We start from the raw sequence: 22,041 nt of genomic DNA, 5'->3' as shown, positions 1-22,041 counted from the left end.
GGCTTAAGTCAGCTTTATAGCCGTGTTTTTAGGGGGTTAAATCAGCTTCATAGCCGTGTTTTAAGGGGTTAAATCAGCTTCCAAGCCGTTTTTTAAGTCGGCTTTCTATGCGTGTTTTAGGGGCGGGTTAAGTCAGCTTTTTAGGCGTGTTTTTAAGGGGTTAAATCAGCTTCATAGACGTTTTTTAGGGGGCCAAATCAGCTTTCTAGGCGTGTTTTTAGGGGGTTACATCAGCTTGTTTTTAGGGGGTTACATCAGCTTCCTATGCGTGTTTTTAGGGGTTCAATAAGCCACTACCGTGTACTGGTGGTATATTTCCATTTTAAACTGGGCCGTAAATGAGGAAGATGCTGTGAAAGACTCACGACACAAGGGATGGATGACATCGAATTTGAATGAAAGACAAATTATTTTGAAAATCGTTGATGTGCTAAACCCTCTGACTTTTTTAAGTCAGGGAAATGGAGTCGTTGTGGCTTCAGAATTAACTGTTCTTATAAAATGTGTTATTATAACGAATTTGTAAAAAGAAACATGGAAAGCATTTAAAAAAGAAAACGGGCTTGCGATTTAGCCCCATTTACGTGTGTGTTTATTGACAAGAATGATTGGCAAGTCCGCCGCCTGATTCTATAATGACTCAATACTCGTTGCACATTGGTAACATACAAGTACAGTAGCAAACACGTCAGGTAAGTCAAACATGGTGATATCATTTTCTTTATAACAATCAAACTTCTAAGAAAGAATAAGGAAAATATAAGACTCGACATTTCATAAGAAGGGAATAAGTGGCGATAAAAAGCACTAAGAAAATATTATCTTCGACATTTGATAAAAAGGAAACAAAGTGACACGGAGAAACAAAGAGCCGTGTATTTAAGTATTTTTTATTAAAACGTCTGGTAAATTGTTTTTCACTGTTAGGTGTCAGCGTAGTTTAATAAAGCGCCCATCATTACGAGCGTCTAACGACCTTGCTCCACTTCTAGATTCCTCGAATCTTATTGTTTTATCTTCGCGTTCTGAGCAATTGAGTGAATTCAATATATTATATGCGATAGGTTCCGATTGAATGTTGACTTAGTGCGTGCAGCATTCGGCGGGACACCTGCTATAGAAGCTTTCCATAGCGTCTACACAATAACTCTTATTCTTACTCCCCCACGCTTACAGGACTGCTGAGCCAAAGTCTTATCAGGCTCTTTATCAATATTTCTTGTAGCACTGGACGTGATCTGAGATCCCTTGGCCGACGAAACAACGAAAGACGACGAAACTAACGGTAAGTAGTTATGATCATCCCAAAACAAAACACTTTTTGACTCCACGATTCGTCTTGATAACGCCCAGCCCTGAACATCAATTCATTATTGTTCTTTTTTCAATCCTAATCTGTTTTGCTTTTAGTCTACCTGCTTTTCTGTAGAATGCTATAAGGCTTATCAGTGAATGGTAGAAGACTTATCAGTGAATCGTAGAAGGCTTGGTTTATCAGTGCGTTTTCCGTCTAATTTTTTTCAAAGATCCCTTGATTAACAATATATTGGATAATATTCCTTTTTCCTTATAACTAAGACAATTTCGTTGGGCAACCGTTTAGAAAGTGGGTCGGTCATCTACTAATTGCTCATACGGACATCATTTAGCGACATCAATATACACAGTGTTTTTAATGTAGATTGTTACTTATCACTGATCCAAGACAGCGACCCGTTTATTGCTTTTATTGCGCACAAGGCGTGATAGCGCTATCTCGCCTAGGCCTTGTAAGCCTGTCGCCGATAAAAGCAGGCTATAATGATAGCACTACGTCTCTTCGTGCATATTCTTATATCCAATTTTATATTTAGGTGTTTTACTCGTGGATATGCCATACTGTGAATTCGAGTAGACACTAAAAAGGGCGCTATCTTTGCTGTTGTTTGATACGCTACGAGAAGTTCAACGGCGGTGCGGAAGAAACGCACAACAGTGAGTAGAACAAAGAAAAATACATCCCAATGAACAAGACGTCTCATCCCGCTCTTGACTGCCAGGCTCCTACTACGTTCGAGTACGCAGCCCAGGCGGTCTACCTGATCGTGGTTGCCATAGTAACACTTCTCGGGAACAGTTGTATGTGTGTCTCGATCCTTTGGACATCCTCCTTACATCGCTTCACTAACTACCTTGTGGTATCTCTAGCTATCAGTGATCTCATGGTAGCCGTATTCTCGCTACCTTTTCGTATTGACCAAACGCTGCACAATTCACACTGGTGTCTGACTCGGGAAGCCTGTATTTTTTGGATCTGGGTGGACCTGGTGTGCAGATGCGCGGCGTTCGCAAACCTCGCCCTTATTAGCCTGGATCGCTTCATCGCCACAGTGTTCCCGCAAAAGTACCATCGGGTAGTCACCCGAAAGACTGGATTTCTCTCACTCGCTTCTGTTTGGATCAATGCTATTGTAATCGCGTCTCTCGCACTGATCAACTGGACCACTCCGGGACAAGAAATAGTCGGTTATAACAACTTTGGCTGCTTCAAATTTGATCCGTACTACTATACCTTCTCAGCAATTGTCGCGTTCTTCGTGCCTCTGAACATCATCGTCGCAACTTACAGTTGTGTCTTCATCGTCGCCGTGCAGAACTGGAGATCAACAATCAAGGCGATTCACCCGCTACCACCCGCCTTTGCGGACGGCAATATGGCGACCAAGCGGGTAGCCCTTGTGCGCGAGATCAAAGCCGCGCAGACACTAGCTATCGTGATCTGCAGCTTTTTCGTGTGTTGGACGCCGTTCTTTGTGATTCTGATGGTGGTGTACTGGTGCGACAGTTGTCTCAGGCAGCTTAACAAGCCTATTAACACTACTTTCATTACTATCATGCCGCATATCACAAGCGCTCTCAACCCAGTTATATTCTTCTGTTTTAGCAGGAAGCTTAGAAGCGCATTTTTCAACTTTATCATCGTAGTAACAAGAAGGTTGCGTCAATAGCATTAGAAGACGTCAATGGTCTGCGGCCCCTTAGACAGGGTTCCGAACCCACAAAATGAATACAATAGAAGTGATAAGGTGCGGGAACCATTGTTTTTTCTTACTCTCAGGAGAAGTCAAAATCAGAGGGGACTGTTGCAAAAACTTGACAAAAGATTCCAAGGCGTTGCAGCTGCCTGTGGCCGAACCCCCGAGCGCAAGTTTGAAGGGATCCGTGAAAAGCAAGCTATTGTTATGTGTATAGATTTCTTTTCCTGCACAACCCTTTACGATATATGTAGCTGGACAAGAGATCAGAAAATACAACTCAAGTCCTTTAATATTGAAAATAATGAAATGACTAGATACCAGATTTCTTTTGACGGTGGTATCACAAATTGCATATCGTGATTATTGTTGCTTATTGCAGTTCATTGCGTCAGGCTCGCACCAGGACATCGCGCATCCGGTACATCTGGGTCATTCTTGTCGGCGCACGGCCTGGGAACGATGTCGTCATAAAGTACCTGAAACAGAGCGCCAAGGAATACTAACACCTTCTGTATACTCGTGGCCGTAAACATTGCTTGTAGACAGTATTATATTAGAGGGAAATGAGTATAGGGGGAGGGGGGCACCTCACCTTGACATTTCCTGGCTGATTGGACAAATCAGTGAGGCTAGAACCCCGGGGGGGGGGGGGGGGGGTTACTCCCTATATCCATCGGACGGGGATCATCGTCGTATCTTTTAGGATGTAAATTTGGAGCCTTGGGTATCTTTTAGGGGTGAAAATGAGAATGCCCATTTTTTTACCTCCGTATCTTTTAGGGTGCTATTATAGCCATCGCTCGTCCAACTTGTAGCTCATGAAAGAGCGTTAAAACGTGTCAATCGGTGTTTTTAGATCACTAACCAGCGAAAAAATCATACAACCCACGGGACGATAATTTATCGCGAGCTTAACAATGATCTGTTTTTTTTTAATTACAAATTATTTTCGTTTCGTTTTTTAAAAGGGTATGTTCATGCCTAAGCACGCAAAGTCCCGACGATGATCCCCGTCCGTTTGATATCGGGAGACCACCCCCCCCTCCCGGCTAGTCCCGGGGAACAAGGAACAATACGCTTTAGTTTGCATGGAACCATCTACAAAGGCCATTAGATATAAGGACCTTTACGCTAAATCGCAGTGGTAAAAAATACTTAAATCGAATTTGATTGTCTAAACAAAATGTTTGAATTTCTCGCCTCTGTTCTGCCAGTCAGACCAGATTTTGTTGTATCAGAATTCCGGCGAATTTGCAGATGCATCAAGACTCCTGGCCAATAGCTTTATGGGAGTTGTTATGCATGTAATACCGCGCGATGTGCTCGAATGTTTTAAACATACTGGACGGCATTCTCCATAAATTGCCAAAACCCCGATTGTCAGGAAATTTCTCTTTTAAACAGTCATTGAATTTTCTAGTTAGCCACGGCCCAAAATGCCAAAGACTAAAGAGGCATCTTCCATTAATTTGCTGATAAAAATCTGACCGTCCCCCAAAAAACAAAAGGGATTTTTGTGCCATTTCAGCATCGCCATGACACATGACGATTATTATCAGATTTGGCTACAAAAACGTCTGACTTATAGATTTATGACAATTCTAATTCGCTTATTTTCTAGTTTTGTCTCGTCTATTGCGAGCTGTTGGGGTGCCAACGCTCCCCCCCCCCCCCCACCCCCTCCCTTCCCTAGGAACGGGCTGGCCTTTTTTTAGCGTCTAAATAAAAAAAGTATTTTTCTGGACATCGATTCGAAGTCTTTGCGCACTTCAGGTAAAACTTCTTTTGACTCAACACATGTTGTTTTGATTTCATAAGGGGTATGAAACATTTGTGAGCTTCTAATTGCCTTGCACGGTTGTCATTATACGTCTATGAAAAGACTCAAAACATTTTGAATCAGTCTCCTGGGGGAGGGGTCAAGGAGGGGTTTGAAGAGGTTTTTGTATGCTATACCTAGAAAATTATGGTCAACCATGGAAAATTATTTTATAGCTTGGAAAAGCAGGATGAGCAGAAATGCGTAGATCCAACCAAACTCCATTACCAGATTACCGAATACTAAAAAAAGTAGTGTGTCCCTTATGTACGAGCAGTGGGGGGGGGGGGGGGGGGGGGGGGTGCCACCTTATCGCTTTAGGCTGCGCCAATCAACAGTAATACACACCCCGATTGATCCTAAAGGATTGGCTAAACTAGGCGACATGCCGAGTGATACATGTCCTCTGCATGTCTCCTAGTTTAGCTACCCTGAGAGAGATTGTAGCGCACGACAAATCTTGTACCAGCGACAAAGAAATGTTTTTCGGATAGATTCGTGAGATTCGTGTCGCGGTATTACATGTTTTTGGTACTGGCTAAACTAGGAAACATTTAAAAGACATGTCGCACGCTACATGTCACGCTCGACATGTCGCCTAATTTAGCCAGGCCTTACCCTGTTAACTGCGAGGGTAATCGTCTTGAACTTTCTGTCAATAAAGTACAGCAAGCAAGGTCGACATTCGTGTTATGGCTTGTCAAGTGCCTAGCACGGCGGTTCTCAAATTGCCTCCTCTAATTCTGAGCTGAGCTTCAGGAGTTGTTGTATGTAGTATACGATGGCTGAGATCAGCGTGCTTGAAGGATGTTTTGCCCAACTCGGCGAAGCCCCTCACTGGGACGAGCAAAGCAGTAAGCTGGTCTATGTTGACATCCTAGGCAAGAGTGTTCACCTATATGATGCTGCTACCGGCAAGGTTAGCCTACTCTATGTTTTATTCAATATGAACGGGTTATCATGGCATAAGAGTACAGCGCACCCCGCTAAAGTGAACTCAGATAGCTGGAAATCTCCGTTGACTTTAACCGGGTTTGATTTCCCTTAGATTTGGTAAACTCGAACTCAAAACCCGGGTAACTGGAACCCTTCCTTACTAGAGAAGTGTAGAAGCCCGCTCGTAAGGCCTAACAGGATTGGCTGGATAACCTGATTGTAATATTACTGTTCTTTTGTTTTGTTTCCCGATGTTATTGTCTGTGTTGTATCAATCCAATGTCGTGAAATCGTCTAAAAGCTTCAACATTACCCATATTTGATCCCGTCAACTCAAGCTCTCCTAAATTTAGTGAATATCAGCAAGGCAATGCTTTGCGCACATTCTACCTCCTCCCCTTAGCAAATAGCTCGACCCCAGTCTACTAATAAGGCCCCCAAATGGTCTTTGTCGAGCACTTGCTAGCACCCCGTGTTTTATGCGAGACCGAGCATTTTTAGGTGGAAAAAATTGCGCGAGCATGCGAGCATTAGCCGAAAACTGCGAGCACATCGAAATTTCGGGGACCATTCGGGGGCTCTACTAATTGCGACTAAATATGTGATTGTTTTTCTACTGTTCGTTATCTCCGTCGCTGGTTTAGCGCCAAACGTTCAAAAAGAATACTGAGGGTCATATAATTACCAAGATATTACGGATGTGATGTCAAAGAGTCACACATGTGTCAATGTCACGCAGTAATATGTCATTATGTCACGTGCGTGTCCAACAATGTCACGCAATGATAAGATCTCATTGTGTCAAACTTATGTTAATGTCACGCAGTGATATGTTACTATGTCACGCGTGTGTCCAAGGTCACGCATGTGTCAATGTCACGCAGTGATATGCCATTATGTCACGCGTGTATCCAATGTCACGCATGTGTCACTGTCACGTAACGATGAGATCTAATTGTGTCAAACTTATGTTAATGTCACGCAGTGATAGCACACATATGCAAGGGCGGAAGGAACAGAATTTGTTGATTTCAAGTAATAAAAGCACGAAATCCTCTCTTTTCTGCCTGAAATGTGCCTTGTTTTGCGACGCCATCTCCGTGTCTCCTGGTGTCTTCTTCGACAACCCGGCCAAGCAGCGTTGCGTTATCTGATACCCCGTGGCGCGCGAACAACTCCGACGTGTTAGCTGAAACGTGCCCGAGTTTTATTTTTATTACTTCAAGTTAACAACGTTTGGTAAATATAACCGAGCAATAGAGTGGTTTTCAAAAACACGTGAAATATTATTTAGTTTATTTAGTACTAATACACTGCAATGTATATGTTCTCTTTTGTTCTATCTTGACTATAAAACTTTAACACTTGAATTTTACCGGGGGGAGGGAAGTTTTTGAGGGGGGGGGGGGCGCTCCGAAAATCTTAACCACCAAGAACGGGGGCTAAAAAAAGGTCCTCTAAAGGAGGGCTCTGGCTTTTTTAGGAGCCGTACTTTTTAGCTTTAATATTTTACTGATATGATCTAGTTTGTAGCTACCCAGGGTACCAGAGGCTCCAAGCTTAGCTTCGCTCAAATCGTTGTCGCTGCGAAGCTCGGAGCCTCTGGTACCCAGGGTAGTTTGTAGCACAAATACAGATTGAATATTAAGCCAAATCACCAACGTCAAGAGACCATGATCTCTTGCCAACGTTTAATACTATTGTCTTTATAAACCATAATATCGATAATTCCAGCTTTCAGTACATAACAGTTGGATTTTCCGACTAAGCTTTCAGTATATTTGGATTTACCAATACTGTTTATCAGTTAACAAATGGAAATAAACCTCTAAACAGCCTGCAAATCCACAAAACGATATACATACAATGTTTTATACGTTGGTCATGATATCTCTTTTTATACAGAAAAATATTCTTAACAAAAACAAATATATACAAATGCATACTTCTTCACATTTGTCCTCAGGTGTGGACCATTTGACTTTTGAGAGGAGTGAGGGGGGTGATTTGGAAAAAAAAGTTCCCTCAAGTAACTGATTAAGGGAAAAAATCCCTGCAGCCCAACCTTGCACCATTTTACACGATTTCACATGCAAAAAAAATAGGAAATTATGAAGGCCGAAACCGAAAGTTGTAAAATTGTAAAGAAGAGATGTCAGATTCTAAAGTAATGATGAACTTGACTGGATCATCATCAACTCGGACAAGGAGGGCAACTTCGCAGTATTCTTTTTCCAGATTTAAAGACTTTTTTTGTTTATCGAGATCGTAAAGGGGGAGGTCTGAAAATTTTGGGGTTCTTAAAGATGGGGGGGGGGGGGGCGCCGAAAAAATTGTGTACAATGAAACGGGGGGCTATGTATATTTTAAGGTGTCTTAGTAAAAATCTACCCTCCCCCCCCTCGGTGTATTTAATGACCACTTTCAAGAGCTCCCCGCTTAATCCCCTCCTCTCCCCCCAGACACGCATTGAAGAAAAGTCGGTCGGGCTTAAATCGCACTTATTTTCCCGTTCACAGGATACTAAGTATGATTTCGACGATACTGTTGGGGCAGGTAAGGTCTGGTTTATTTCTACTTATTTATATTTCTACAAATATATTATCGGAAGAACAAAATTCAATGAGATCCCACATAACGATAAACTAATTCACAGGAAAAAGGCGCCCTAGATTGCAAGTTTATTTATAAATTTTGGTTACCGTAGAAAGGACACGATACCGAATAACCGTCATTTCGGATTATATTAATCAAAACATCGTGTGTTTTCCGTTGAATCCTTCCTCTTAGCATAATTAATGGAAATAGCACAGCGTTTTCATAATTTTAAGTTAATACTGCGACGCTCCCCGCCAAGGCTATGAGGGGGACTATCCCCCCCCTCCCTTGTAATATAAAATATTGTTTTTCAGCCGTACCACGGAAGACGGGGTCCCTCCCTTGTAATATAATATATTGTTTTTCAGTCGTATCACGGAAGACGGGGTCCCTCCCTTGTAATATAATATATTGTTTTTCAGCCGTACCACGGAAGACGGGCTCCCTCCCTTGTAATATAATATGTTGTTTTTCAGCCGTACCACGGAAGACGGGGTCCCTCCCTTGTAATATAATATATTGTTTTTCAGCCGTACCACGGAAGACGGGCTCCCTCCCTTGTAATATAATATGTTGTTTTTCAGCCGTACCACGGAAGACGGGCTCCCTCCCTTGTAATATAATATGTTGTTTTTCAGCCGTACCACGGAAGACGGGGTCCCTCCCTTGTAATATAATATGTTGTTTTTCAGCCGTACCACGGAAGACGGGGTCCCTCCTTGTAATATAATATGTTGTTTTTCAGCCGTACCACGGAAGACGGGGTCCCTCCCTTGTAATATAATATATTGTTTTTCAGCCGTACCACGGAAGACGGGGGTCCCTCCCTTGTAATGTAATATGTTGTTTTTCAGCCGTACCACGGAAGACGGGCTCCCTCTCTTGTAATATAATATGTTGTTTTTCAGCCGTACCACGGAAGACGGGGTCCCTCCCTTGTAATATAATATGTTGTTTTTCAGCCGTACCACGGAAGACGGGGTCCCTCCCTTGTAATATAATATATTGTTTTTCAGCCGTACCACGGAAGACGGGGTCCCTCCCTTGTAATATAAAATATTGTTTTTCAGCCGTACCACGGAAGACGGACTCCCTCCCTTGTAATATAATATATTGTTTTTCAGCCGTACCACGGAAGACGGGCTCCCTCCTTGTAATATAATATGTTGTTTTTTTAGCCGTACCACGGAAGACGGGCTCCCTCTCTTGTAATATAATATGTAGTTTTTCAGCCGTACCACGGAAGACGGGCTCCCTCCTTGTAATATAATATATTGTTTTTCAGCCGTACCACGAAAGACGGGGGGATCTGTGGTGGTGTTATGTGGACGAAGCTACACGTATTTGGATCTAGAGGTAAAAAACCCACACTAATATTGACAATGACCAACAACAATAGGAACAACAACAACAACAACACCAGCAGCAACAACAACAACAGCAGCAACAACAACAACAACGACAGCAACAACAGCAGCAACAACAGCAGCAACAACAACAGCAACAACAACAACAGGAACAACAGCAGCAACAGCAACAGCAACAACAACAACAACAACAACAACAGGAACAACAACAGCAACAACAACAACAGCAACAACAACAGCAACAACAACAACAGAAGCAACAGGAACAACAACAGCAACAACAACAACAGGAACAACAACAGCAACAACAACAGCAACAACAACAACAGAAGCAACAACAACAGGAACAACAGCAGCAACAACAACAACAGAAGCAACAGGAACAACGACAGCAACAACATCAACATCAGCAGGAACAACAGCAACAGTAGAGTCATATATCTATGTGGGGTGATTTTATATAATGGGGCGGCTAGAGTGAAAGGCATACAAAAATTGAGCGACAAAGAGGTATCGGGTACAAAGAGTGTAGAAATTTGCCCTAAAAGGGTTGGCAAATCACCTCCTTTACCACCCCTGGACCCGCTCCTGAGAGTAAACCTTGACGACAAGAGGCCCTAGCAAGGAAACCTTGATTACTCTAGCAGCAGCATTGAACAGCAAAGAACAACAAGCACAAATAATAATAGGAACAAAAAAAGAAAAGGAGCAACAGTATCAGAGATTGGGTCAAACCGTCATATCACTGTTATCATTGTTAGAATAAAGCTAACCTTCAAGTTATCATTTTGCTGCTCAGTCTCGCTCGCTCGGTTACCGTATTACCAAAATATTAATACAAAATCGCCTAAGATCGCCTAAGGGCCCAGAATCACGGCGATAACAGAGGCATCAAAAGGCCTGGTTACTTATCTACAACATCAGCAATCATCACAGCGGCAGCAAAATGACACCATCACCATCATCGGCTAACTGTAGTGAATCAACAACGACAAACAAGAACATAGATATAAAGATACAGAGCTTGTATAGCGGGCCTCGAAATATTGGAGGGTAGGAGCACGATGCAGAAACATTGAAAAACTATTGGGGCCACAGACGAGTCCCTATTGGCCATTTCCTTATAATTTTTGCCAATATTGGGGGGGGGGGGGGGCACGTACCCCACTCTGCTTCGGCCCTGTATTATGACTACTGCTACGGCAACGAGAACAAAACGTGCATGAAATAGATTTTCTTTCCTTCTCACTGCTTTATTTCGTTCTTTGTATTCCACAGACAGGAAAGAAAGAAGTTGTTGCTACTGTTGACGGTACATGTAGGACGTTCTTAGAAAATTTTGTCGATTAAAACGCGACAAAAAAATGTCAACGGCGAGTCGGGTGCCTCACAACTTACCGGTTTAGAAGTTGAGGCATGGGAGGAACAAGCGTCTGAAACCTAGAGTACCACCAGGGGCGGATCTAGCTTTTCGCTAATGGGGGGATTGGCTCAGTGACAAAGGGATGAGGGGTGGGGGGATTGGCTCAGTGACAAAGGGATGAGGGGTGGGGGGATTGGCTCAGTGACAAAGGGATGAGGGGTGGGGGGATTGGCTCAGTGACAAAGGGATGAGGGGTGGGGGGATTGGCTCAGTGACAAAGGGATGAGGGGTGGGGGGATTGGCTCAGTGACAAAGGGATGAGGGGTGGGGGGATTGGCTCAGTGACAAAGGGATGAGGGGTGGGGGAATTGGCTCAGTGACAAAGGGGGGGGGATGTATTTGTTACAAATGGCTATCTGGCAGCCCAAGGGGGAGGGGTAAACCCCCTAAACCCTCCCCCTAGATCCGCTACTGACCACTATTTATCTCAATCCTCGCACCAAATTATATTATTGTTAATGGCTGTTTTAATAGTATGTGTCTTTATTACTTGCAGAGGACAAACCGAATAATCGTTTCAATGATGGAAAATGCGACCCTGTAAGTCAAGGCCCCTTGAGGCTTGTAGTAGAATATTGTGTGAGGGAATGGTTATTCATTTACAAACAGGGGCATGCCAGGAAACCCCTCCCGGTTAAAGTTTATCCTGATATTCTGTTCTCCGTTGTTCAGTCAAATCCGTATTCCTTGCTCACCCTTTGCTCCATCCCTTTTCGGATATCTTGATTTATATTTATTCAATACAGAAATAACGTTTTATACTATATTCAATATTGATAATAAGATAAAGGAATTCCCGAGATTAATGAGAATTCTAAAGGAATAAAGTGAAGTAACGAGCACATATGGCTCACCGTTTTAACCTGTTCACCATTGCTTCTGGGAACAAGAGTAAAAAAACACAACCAATCCCATTTCGCTTATCAATATATACACCTACTATTTTTGAGGTTCATTTTCTACCCACTATCTTAGAAGATGACATTTTCTTTGACGCCCACTATCTTACAAGATCACATTTTTCTTGACGCCCACTATCTTAGAAGATGACATTTTCTTTGACGCCCACTAACTTAGAAAATGACATTTTCTTTGACGCCCACTACCTTAGAAGGTGACATTTTCTTTGACACTCACTATCTTAGAAGTTACCCCTTACTGTTGGTTAAATCTGAGTATCTTTGATATATACTCAAAGTAAAAGGTAGTGTATAAGGAGTCCGTAATGTTTAGATTAAAAGCAAGACAAATACTTGAGCAAATGATCAGCTTACTGGACTTGCGAACAGCTTCAGAAGGACGAGATCTTGGCGGAAAACTTGAAACCCAGCATGAGCCAGAAGAGTAGAAACGATGCGAAAACGCTAAAAAAATCCTCGAAAAACTCAATCAGGATCCTCTAGCTGATGAATGTTCAATTCAAGACAGAATTGGGATGAATTTAGTTGAAAAAGATCGATTCTAAGTGATTTTAGCGGAGCACATAAAAACAAGTCTGAACTCCTCGAGCACGAGGGCAGACGCCCACTAACTTAGAAGTTGCCTGTTCTTTGACGCGCACTATCTTAGCAGTTGCCTGTTCTTTGACGCCCACTAACTTAGAAGTTGCCTGTTCTTTGACGCCCACTAACTTAGAAGTTGCCTGTTCTTTGACGCCCACTAACTTAGCAGTTGCCTGTTCTTTGACGCCCACTAACTTAGAAGTTGCCTGTTCTTTGACGCCCACTAACTTAGAAGTTGCCTGTTCTTTGACGCCCACTATCTTAGAAATTGTCTGTTCTTTGACGCATTTTCATGGTAGCTACTTCCACCTGACCCACTATTTCTTTTATCGACAGGCTGGACGCTTCTGGGCAGGTAAGTGCCATTAAGAAAAGATTTTTTTCAAGCGGCATTTGGGTTAATTAGTTTACGCTTAATAAAAATGACATCTCTATGATAACGTTAATGTATTTTAGAAGTATAATCTAGTTAGGATTAGCATCAGCCCATGGGAAAGATTAATTTGAAAATAACCATTTTTCGAGATTTTGTGCGTCCGATGATGAGAGAGAATGTCTTTAGAATTTGACTGGATGACAGGGATTTGATAAGGCGTTCGTTTGAATGGTGCGTTCGGGGATGGAGGGGGGTGACACACCCCTTCTGCCCCACCTAATAGCACCTGAACATCGTCGTTGCTAGGGTGACAAAACAGAAATCAATATTAACCTAAATTCACCCGATTTTCCAGGTCGTTTTCTTGATAGTAACTTAATTTTTTTAATTATCATTTTGAAATAATTTGATGTTAACTGCTTTAGAAATCGTGTGAATTTTACTACAGCTCATAGATTTGTAATATATATGTATTCTTTATATGGTATTTGTTGTGCGCTTGTGTCAAGGGAGTATGGGACCCGAACCACGTGCGACTGAGGTTGTACCGGAACAGGGGTCACTGGTAAGTGTCTTGTAGTGTTCGGATAACACTTTTAAAGCCAGAAAAGGAGGGGGAGAATGAAAAGTACGCTGTGAAATCCATGACCGACACTGGACTGTTGGGAGGGGACAAGTTGCATGATTGACACTGGACTGTTGGGAGGGGACAAGTTGCATGACCGACACTGGACTGTTGGGAGGGGACAAGTTGCATGATTGACACTGGACTGTTGGGAGGGGACGGTCGGTGCGAATACTTTCCGCTTCTCTCCCAAGTCATTATCCTGTCAGGGGCTCATTAGGGGCTATGATCTGGGGCCGGTTGCACAAAGCCACAAAGCCGGTTAAATCCTTATTCAGCTGATAAACAACAACAACTACTACTACTAATACTAGGGTATTTTTAGACGCGTGCGCCACAAACGGGCCAATCAAATACATTGACATATACTTTCGTTCGTAGGCAGAGTTGGATTCATATCATATAAATCCAACTCTGCCTACGAACGACAGAAGAGAGCAACGAAAGTCAAAGTTCCGAAGAAAGAACATAACTTTTTGTCTGTGACTGCGGGTGCAGTTGATTTCAGCCAAAACGTCAACAAGAAGGTCGAATCTGATTGGCTCATCCGCGCGTCTAAAAATAGCCTGATCCTAGGAAACGCCGTGACACCTATATAATACCAGAATGTGGGGAAGTTGATTGCCCCTACTTATGAGCCCCTGTCTCATTTCCTTTCTAGTTTTGTTTGCATGCTGACGGGGCTGTGACCAAACACGATTCAAAGGTAGGTCTCCAGTGCCTCCCATTACTTTTCATTTTTAGCTGGGAGCCCTTTAAATGGCAACCGTTGCTTGAAGGCCCTGTCACACGTACGGTTTTTCTCTTGCGACCGTCTCGCAAAAAAGATATAATTGCAAGTCGCACGCGCATTTTTTGGCGTGTGACACCCCTTTGCAACCTGTTCTGCCTTTCTCGAAGTCGCACGACAAGTACGCTCCTCTACTTTCTGCAACAAATTGCTCCAAGTCGCAACATTCTGCAACAAAAACACCCCGTCGGTCATTTTTGGGAATTAATAGAAAATCTGGCGTAGAATACGAATATTTTTGCCAATTTAGGCCTAAAAGCCTTTTGGCCATTGCAATTTTACTTCCGGTTGAATATACGGCGGAAGTAAATTTACCCTATAGGTTTTAACACTTTTTTGCCCTTTAATAAAACGATCTTCATAGATTTAAACGGCTACGAAAAATTGATCTCTTCGGCATATCACTGACAAAATCTTGTACGCTGGATCAGCTTCGCCGGACACAAAAGATGTGTTTTTTTTGCCCTAAGTTCACCCAAGGTCATTCAGCCAACATGCCTAGTAGAAACTCTCACAGCAAAAAAGTCATCATCCGAAGAGTTTGACAACGATGAAGAATACGAACATGTCCCTTACAAACCTACAAAAAAGAAATGTGAGCTGACAATAAATGAGATTTACAACGATGCTCCATCAACAGAACAGTGGTAAAACAAAGTCAAATGGTAAAATTTCACTCGTGAAAAGAAAGTGGATGGGTTTGTCAATAAAACGGTCAATTGTATTCACAGACCTTAATTCTATTATGCAACTACTACCATTTTATAACTAGAATAAAAATCGCAAATCAAAACAATGATTCATGAATGAAAATATCACATTTTGTTGACGATGAGTCATCGGCTGCTTCGCAATCTTTTATTTCAGTCATCTCATCCCACTTTAGAGGTTTTCTAAAGAGCAGGTTCTTCTGATTAATCGTTACCAAATTCTCTATAACCTTTCGAGTGTTGATTGTTTTGCTGTGCGAGTTTTAGCTGGTGCGTTTGCAAAATGACCTTGGATGAACTTGGAAAAACACAGCATTCTGTGTCGTGCAGAACGAAAAAAATAACCTTAAAATCTAACTAGTTAGAATTTCTTTCAAAGATATTTTCCAGGGATGTGAAGAAGAGATCAAATTTTCCGATGAAACATTTTTCGTATCTGTTAAAGTTTAAGAAGGTCGTTTTATTTAAGCACAAAAGCCATCAAATTAGTGTTTTAAAAAACCTATAGGGTAATTTTACTTCCGCCGTATATTCGACTGGAAGTAAAATTTCAATCGCCAAAATGTCAACTGTTGGGCCGAAACGGGCAAAAAGACCTCGATATTCGTAATCTACGCCAGAAATTCTGTTAAATATCGACAAAATAGTTTGTTTGATACTAGGGGTTTATAAGACCTTTCAACACGAACGCGCTATTAATTATTATTAAAGGCGCGCGCCTGGTCCAAGTGGTCATTCCAAATCGGGGAGGGAATAGGAATAGCTCCATCCCCTTTTTTGCATGACTAGAATGAGGTCCTCTGTAAATGCCAGAGGAAAACATAGCAAAAAATGCAGTCGTACGATTAATTATGCTAACTTTAAAGCACTGAAGAATGTTTTAAAACTATAAGGCATATTCGGGAAAGGTGTCAATTTTCTAAAACAACGGGGACAAAAGTTATCATTGAGAAAAAAACCCAAAACAGAGCGCGCGCTCATTTGAAATGGCGTTATTCAGGTGTGCGTGTACAAACAACAGATTTTCAAAATTTTTCACCTCAAACACTATCTAGTCCTCCCTTATTTTTCGTTCCTGGGTGTATCCTACAGAGGGGTACCATGATGTTCAACTAACTGTCCTTTGAGCATAACGCGTTCTCTTCGCAGATAACGATTTCTAATGGACTGGGCTGGAGCCCAGATAACAAGACCATGTATTTTATAGACTCAATACCAGCAAGGTTAGTAAGTCCCTGGTACTTAAGGTTGGTTCTCACTAGGACCCAAGCGTAAGCACAAACAGAAGCGCAACACAAGTGAGAATCGCTCAAACAAGCCAAGAACGCAGTAGTCCAGTTGCGACTTGCGAAGGTTGGTAGTAGAAGTGATGGTCGGAAAGCGCAACACAAGTGAGAATCGCTCAAACAAGCCGAGAACGCAGTAGTCTAGTTGCGACTTGCGAAGGTTGGTAGAAGTGATACCCCGTTCCGGCTTCCGTACAAACATAAGCGCAAGAAAATCAAGCGCTTGCGTTCTCTTGCGCTTGCGTTCTAGTAAGAATCGGAAAATTACGTGCGCTGCGCTTGCGCTTACGTCCAAGTGAAAACCAACCCTTAACAAGGGGTAGACACAATACCAGCAAAGTACGTCAGTGGTACTATGTAACAAGGAGTACGACTTTGATATGCTATGTAACAAGGAGTACGACTTTGATATGCCTATACTGGGTCAATCAGCAACCGATCTTGTAGTTGTGTATATGCGTACGACTTTGATATGCCTATATTGGGTCAATCAGCAACTGATCTTGTAGTTGTGTATATGCGTACGACTTTGATATGCCCATACTGGGTCAATAAGCAACTGATCTTATAGGTGTGTATATGCGTACGACTTTGATATGCCCACCGGATCAATCAGCAACAGAAGAATCGCAGTGCAGGTCGACCCGCTGTACGGGGTGAGTTTGTATTTGATAAATTTAGCAAAAGATCGTATTGTGATAGGACAAACGCCTTATATTAAGAAAACAATGTTGGTTCGTTTATGACAAGCAGCAAAGTATCGCCAATCAGAATTGGTAACTTTTGTATAGGGATTGACGTAAACCGTAATGCTTTTTCTCATACTCCTCATGAAAGAAAACAAGGTTGGTTTGTTTATAACAAGCAGCAAAGTATCGCCAATCAGAATTGGTAACTTTTGGATAGGGATTGACGTAAACCGTAATGCTTTTTCTCATATTCCTCATGAAAGAAAAGGTTTTGCAGTGGCTGGGCGCAATGTCCCTCAGAGCCGTAAAAGATTGATTGGCAACCCTGTGTTGTTTTACAGGTGCCAGACGGGATGAGTGTGGATTCGGACGGGATGTTATGGGTTGCAATGTACAATGGCGGAAAGGTACACCTCTAAGGCCGGATTACACTTGCGATTTCTGATGCAATTTATGTCAATCTGTCGCAGCGATTATTTTTTACAACTTTAGTGCGCTTGTTTTTTTCTGCAATAAAGCCGCAAAATTGGATGTGAAATCCATTATATGGTTCTACAAAGTCAATTACTTTGTAAACCATAACGGACCCAATGGTGCGACAAAAATCGCACTTGTAAACTGGCGTTTACAATGAACTTGAATGACTCTCCTTTGCCAGTAACCATCAGCCACTGGGTCAGACCTGTGTGAATTCTGCGGCCGCGAAACAAATCCAATATCTATAATTAAAAACAATGAAATAATCGGCATTCAAAGTCACGCAAATCAAGTCGTGGAATATTCATTTTGTTTGTGTAGCAGTTTACTGCTGACAACCTCGCGTTTCCAGGTTGTCCGTTATGATCCAAGTAATGGCAAAGAATTGTCAGTCATTGAGTTCCCCGTCTCCAAGACAACGTCATGTTGTTGGATGGGCCCGGACTATGATCAGCTGATAGTCACAAGTGAAAGGTAACGCAAGTTCCAAACAACGCAGCCGATACATATATTAAATATGCTGCCTTTCTATGTGTAGTGGTACCTCCGTCAAGCGGTGCACGGCCCATAGAGATAAGGCAATGACGGGGAAGGCTTTTCTAAAATACTAGGGAGAGTGTGGCCTTGAAAAATATCTTTTTGCAATTTTTTTTTACTTTAAAACTGTATTTTTAAATTTATTTTATTTATAATTTCCAAATAACAACACTGCAAGCTTGGGGCTGAGAGAGAGGAAGGGAGAGGGTGAGATTATAAACCCCGTTACTCATAATTTCATAGGTGCAGACTGTCCCAGGAGGAGAAGGACGCTCAGCCTTTGGCAGGGTCTGTCTTCCGAGTAAAGAACCTAGGGGCTAAAGGTCTACCAAGCATTCCCTTTAATGGTTAGGAGAAAAGATTATAATTTGTTTTAAGGGATCATAAACATACACCAGTATCAGAAGTAGATTAATGTAAATGATCTTTATTGGTTTTCAAGTTATAAAGCAAACATCATTTTATATTTTACCAATAAATGTAATAGATCTAATGACAGGTGAGTGACAACTATTGTAATGGCTATGGCTAAACACTGTTCTAGTTGGAGCAGGGATAATTAAAAATAGCTTCTACTGCTTATCATAACTGGCTTGCACCGGCATAAAACTGGTTACAAATGCTTTACACAATTTAGACATTATAAAACTTAAGACTCTCTAAAAACATCAAATAGTTAGCCAAGCTCTACCCAGGGATGGGATATTAATGGAGGCCATGAGCATGCTGCTGAAGAAGTGCCACGAAGTCTCGCACCACAGAATTTGGGGTGTCTGGCGTGACAAAGATATGTAGATAGCCACGCCTCTCCCATGGGGGAAGAAGTAGCCCAATATTCACACACATTTCGTTAAGCTGACTGATGGTTACAGGGCCTGCCGACCATTCTTTCAACATCTAGGTGAAGAAAAAGCTATTATCAGAGGCATGTGAAGAAAAGGTTACGGATTGTATGCCCATATACCTATTTTTAGTACTTTCTTTCGAGGTTTTGAGCAGATTTTTTGTGCAGTAATAGCCCAGGTTTTTGGTCGTAAAATAATTGTCAATTCCCTATCAATTAGCAGGCTTAGAGAACAGTATATGAGTGGAATATGGTGGGATATATGTATGGGTGGTACATATGACGGCTTGAAAATTTCGTATTTGATACGCATAACATTTGCATAACATTTCTATTTACTCACTCCACAAATTCCACAAAAACCTCCACAAGCGGGTTCCTTGCCGGAAATCATCACTTCCCCACTAACTCCAGATTTGCCATTCATCTCGACACTTCGGAACAGCCTTAGGGGAATGGGCAAGTAGAAGGTGCTGTCTCCAAGGCTTGCGTTGAGGGAGTAGCCACCAGGGAGCTTTTTAGCATCACCAACTTCCTGCATTGAGGAACCTGGCAAATACAAACACACACAGCACAATAAGTACTTAGCCATGACCAGATCAACCAATTTTTATGTTTACAAACTATGTTTTCGATATGTCTTGCTGCTATATGCCACTTGTCAGTAGAGCCTGTAGAGTTAGTCACTCAACAGATTTTTACAACAGCTTGTCACAAAATGTAAGGAGATATTCACCAGACAAACATGATTAAGTAGTAATTAATTGTTTTAGTTTTAGCCTTTTAGTAATGTAAGTAGAATGTGAGCTCTGAATGTTTGAGAAGGGTTTGTGGTTAGAGTGTATGTTGTTTTGAAAAATAATCATACCTAGTAATAATGCTTGAAATATATGTTATACTATTTGAAATAACCTTTTTTAAATATCAAGCACTGAAAGTAGTGGAATTATTGTAGTTTTTGACTTTTCAACCATCAGCTTATTTTTGGATAATCCATGTTACTGACTTGCTAAATCATATCCTTACAAAATTATGAATACATTTGATCTTACTATGGCTGGCTTGAGAAGAGAGAAATAGGAGTCGCTTGTCAGTCAGCATGCACACACCACTAGGTCTGGTGGTCATGGTTACATTGTTCTCATCAGAAATGGTCAGATATGAGAACTGAAGGGCCTTGAATGTTCCATACTGTCCCAGTTTCTCCCCCTGATACAAAAGCCCTTGCAAGAGCTCAGAATAACTCATGGTGCCCTAAAAAGATATTAGAAAACATTGACAAAAAAGCCATTTGTAAATAGCTATTAATAAATTGCCAGAACATGGGGGGGGGGCACAGACACCCAATAGGGTGTGGTTCTTGCATTGGTTAACTTTCTCATGCTCTGTCTTATTAGCCTATAATATTGCACATTAACATTTTGGTTATATTATGCACCTTGAGGGAAACGAACTGCTGATTAATGGTCATGTTGAGCTGGTCACCAGCCAGTCTTGTGGTAGATAGCAAGGAATCACTGCTCATGTGCTTTCTGCCCAAACTATTGTACAGGATCATGGAGGTAGGATCAAGCAGACTTGGCTGGAATGTCTGCGGTTGCGCCCCAACTGGTGCAATCGGGAGCTCATTAAGGCTAACTGTTGGAATAGTGTACTTCAGCAATAACAACTATTTAGCACAATCCTCATTACAACATCGATTCACCATTGCAATTATGAAAATGATATTTAACTAAATAATTCAGAACATCAATATTATCATTGTTATTAATAATAAATAAGGGAAGGGTCATTATTAATGGGGGGAGGGTTGCTTTGTTTGGGGGAGGGCCACAAATTTTAATACATTTAGGGGGGCCTCATTTTTTAACAGGTATTCTGACCAATTTTTAAACCTCTTTAAAGTCTGTAACTTGGGGAAAGGGTCGGAAAACTTTCGAAGTGGCAGCTTTCCCCCCTGATAAATAATGACACTTTTTACAGCCATAAGATTGAAATAGCTATTATCGAGCTATATTATTAATAATATTATTGTTGTTGTTGTTATTTTAATGCATTATTATATTGAAATGATATTGTAATTTTCATTGTAGTTTTATTAGTCATACTGCATATTACTGTTTTCAGATTTTGCACACATTTCTTCACAAACACGACTAGCTTGATTGACATAAAAAATGTGTTTCCTAGAATTGACATTAAGTTTTTATTTTAATCTGGTCCTTGAATCCTAGTTTTTTACTAGTGTGCTAGTGATGCAAACACAAGCTTATAGACACACATGTCTGGATCAACCTCCTTATAGATTTTATCAAACTTATACTTGCGGAAGCCTAGCATAAATTTCCTACGCTACGTTAAGGCAATTGTTTAGAGGTATGCATAGTATATAAAATAAAATATAATACGTATACGTCTGACGTATGACAAACGTAGGACAAACCTCCATATTGATTTTATCAAACTAATACTTGCGTAAGCCTAGCATAAATTTGTTACGCTACGTTAAGGCAAAGAGAACATTCTTCTAAAATATGCAAAGTATGCCCCATCGAACGAAGGATTTCTTTCGTTTAAATATTGAGTGGAAGCTTTGTGTTTTACATACCATACGAATGATATTAATTAATAAAATAGTCCTTACATTTAAAGCTTTACCCATATCTCCCCTATTCGCCCCTGCGTCCTGGTAAGGTTACGTGTATGGATTACCCGATTCAACCGAAAACGGTGAAGACCTTCAAAGGAAAAAATAAGCTTTTGAGGGATCTTACGACGACTAAACTTACATGTTTGATCGTTCAAGGCCATCTTAACAGTGTGAACAGTATTTTATCGGCGCTTGATTCTGGCTGCTTCTGTTAATGTGACTTTAGTGTAAGAATGTTAAAAATAATGTTCCAAAGTGTGTAAAGTGCACTGAAGTGCGAATTCGTGGAATTACCAGTCTTCCGATTAATGCTTACAACAGGTAACCCAATCCAAGAAAAGCTAATAAACTAGAAGGACTAGAAGTTCTCAAGCCCCATTTACACTAACAATTTT

The 22,041-nt window shown here is 41.5% G+C and overlaps 3 protein-coding genes across 3 annotated transcripts; 2 read left to right on the top strand and 1 right to left on the bottom strand.

Annotated features, from left to right (window-relative positions):
* Nucleotides 1–647: 647 nt before the first annotated feature.
* Nucleotides 648–3,667, top strand: LOC5515529 (5-hydroxytryptamine receptor 1A). Its single transcript, XM_001635648.3, has 2 exons — nt 648–1,285; nt 1,854–3,667. Exon 2 carries the CDS (start codon nt 2,004–2,006, stop codon nt 2,985–2,987), a length of 984 nt encoding a protein of 327 aa, XP_001635698.2. The 5' UTR covers nt 648–1,285; nt 1,854–2,003; the 3' UTR covers nt 2,988–3,667.
* A 1,534-nt stretch (nt 3,668–5,201) lies between these two features.
* On the top strand, nt 5,202–18,734 carry LOC5515569 (regucalcin). The gene is made up of 13 exons (XM_032385262.2): nt 5,202–5,755; nt 8,292–8,328; nt 9,656–9,726; nt 11,016–11,049; nt 11,657–11,700; nt 12,999–13,017; nt 13,548–13,603; nt 14,325–14,369; nt 16,313–16,386; nt 17,021–17,105; nt 17,480–17,545; nt 17,968–18,089; nt 18,396–18,734. Exons 1-13 carry the CDS (start codon nt 5,618–5,620, stop codon nt 18,502–18,504), a joined length of 900 nt encoding a protein of 299 aa, XP_032241153.1. The 5' UTR covers nt 5,202–5,617; the 3' UTR covers nt 18,505–18,734.
* LOC5515568 lies at nt 18,564–21,944 on the bottom strand. Its single transcript, XM_001635588.3, has 5 exons — nt 21,786–21,944; nt 20,435–20,634; nt 20,049–20,250; nt 19,340–19,545; nt 18,564–19,049 (listed from the first exon to the last, which is right to left on the bottom strand). Exons 1-5 carry the CDS (start codon nt 21,805–21,807, stop codon nt 18,858–18,860), a joined length of 822 nt encoding a protein of 273 aa, XP_001635638.1. The 5' UTR covers nt 21,808–21,944; the 3' UTR covers nt 18,564–18,857.
* Nucleotides 21,945–22,041: the final 97 nt, after the last annotated feature.

Source organism: Nematostella vectensis, chromosome 2 (assembly GCF_932526225.1).
Source record: "Nematostella vectensis chromosome 2, jaNemVect1.1, whole genome shotgun sequence".
NCBI classification, from domain to species: domain Eukaryota; kingdom Metazoa; phylum Cnidaria; class Anthozoa; order Actiniaria; family Edwardsiidae; genus Nematostella; species Nematostella vectensis.
This window is presented reverse-complemented; position numbering and strand designations above follow the sequence as displayed.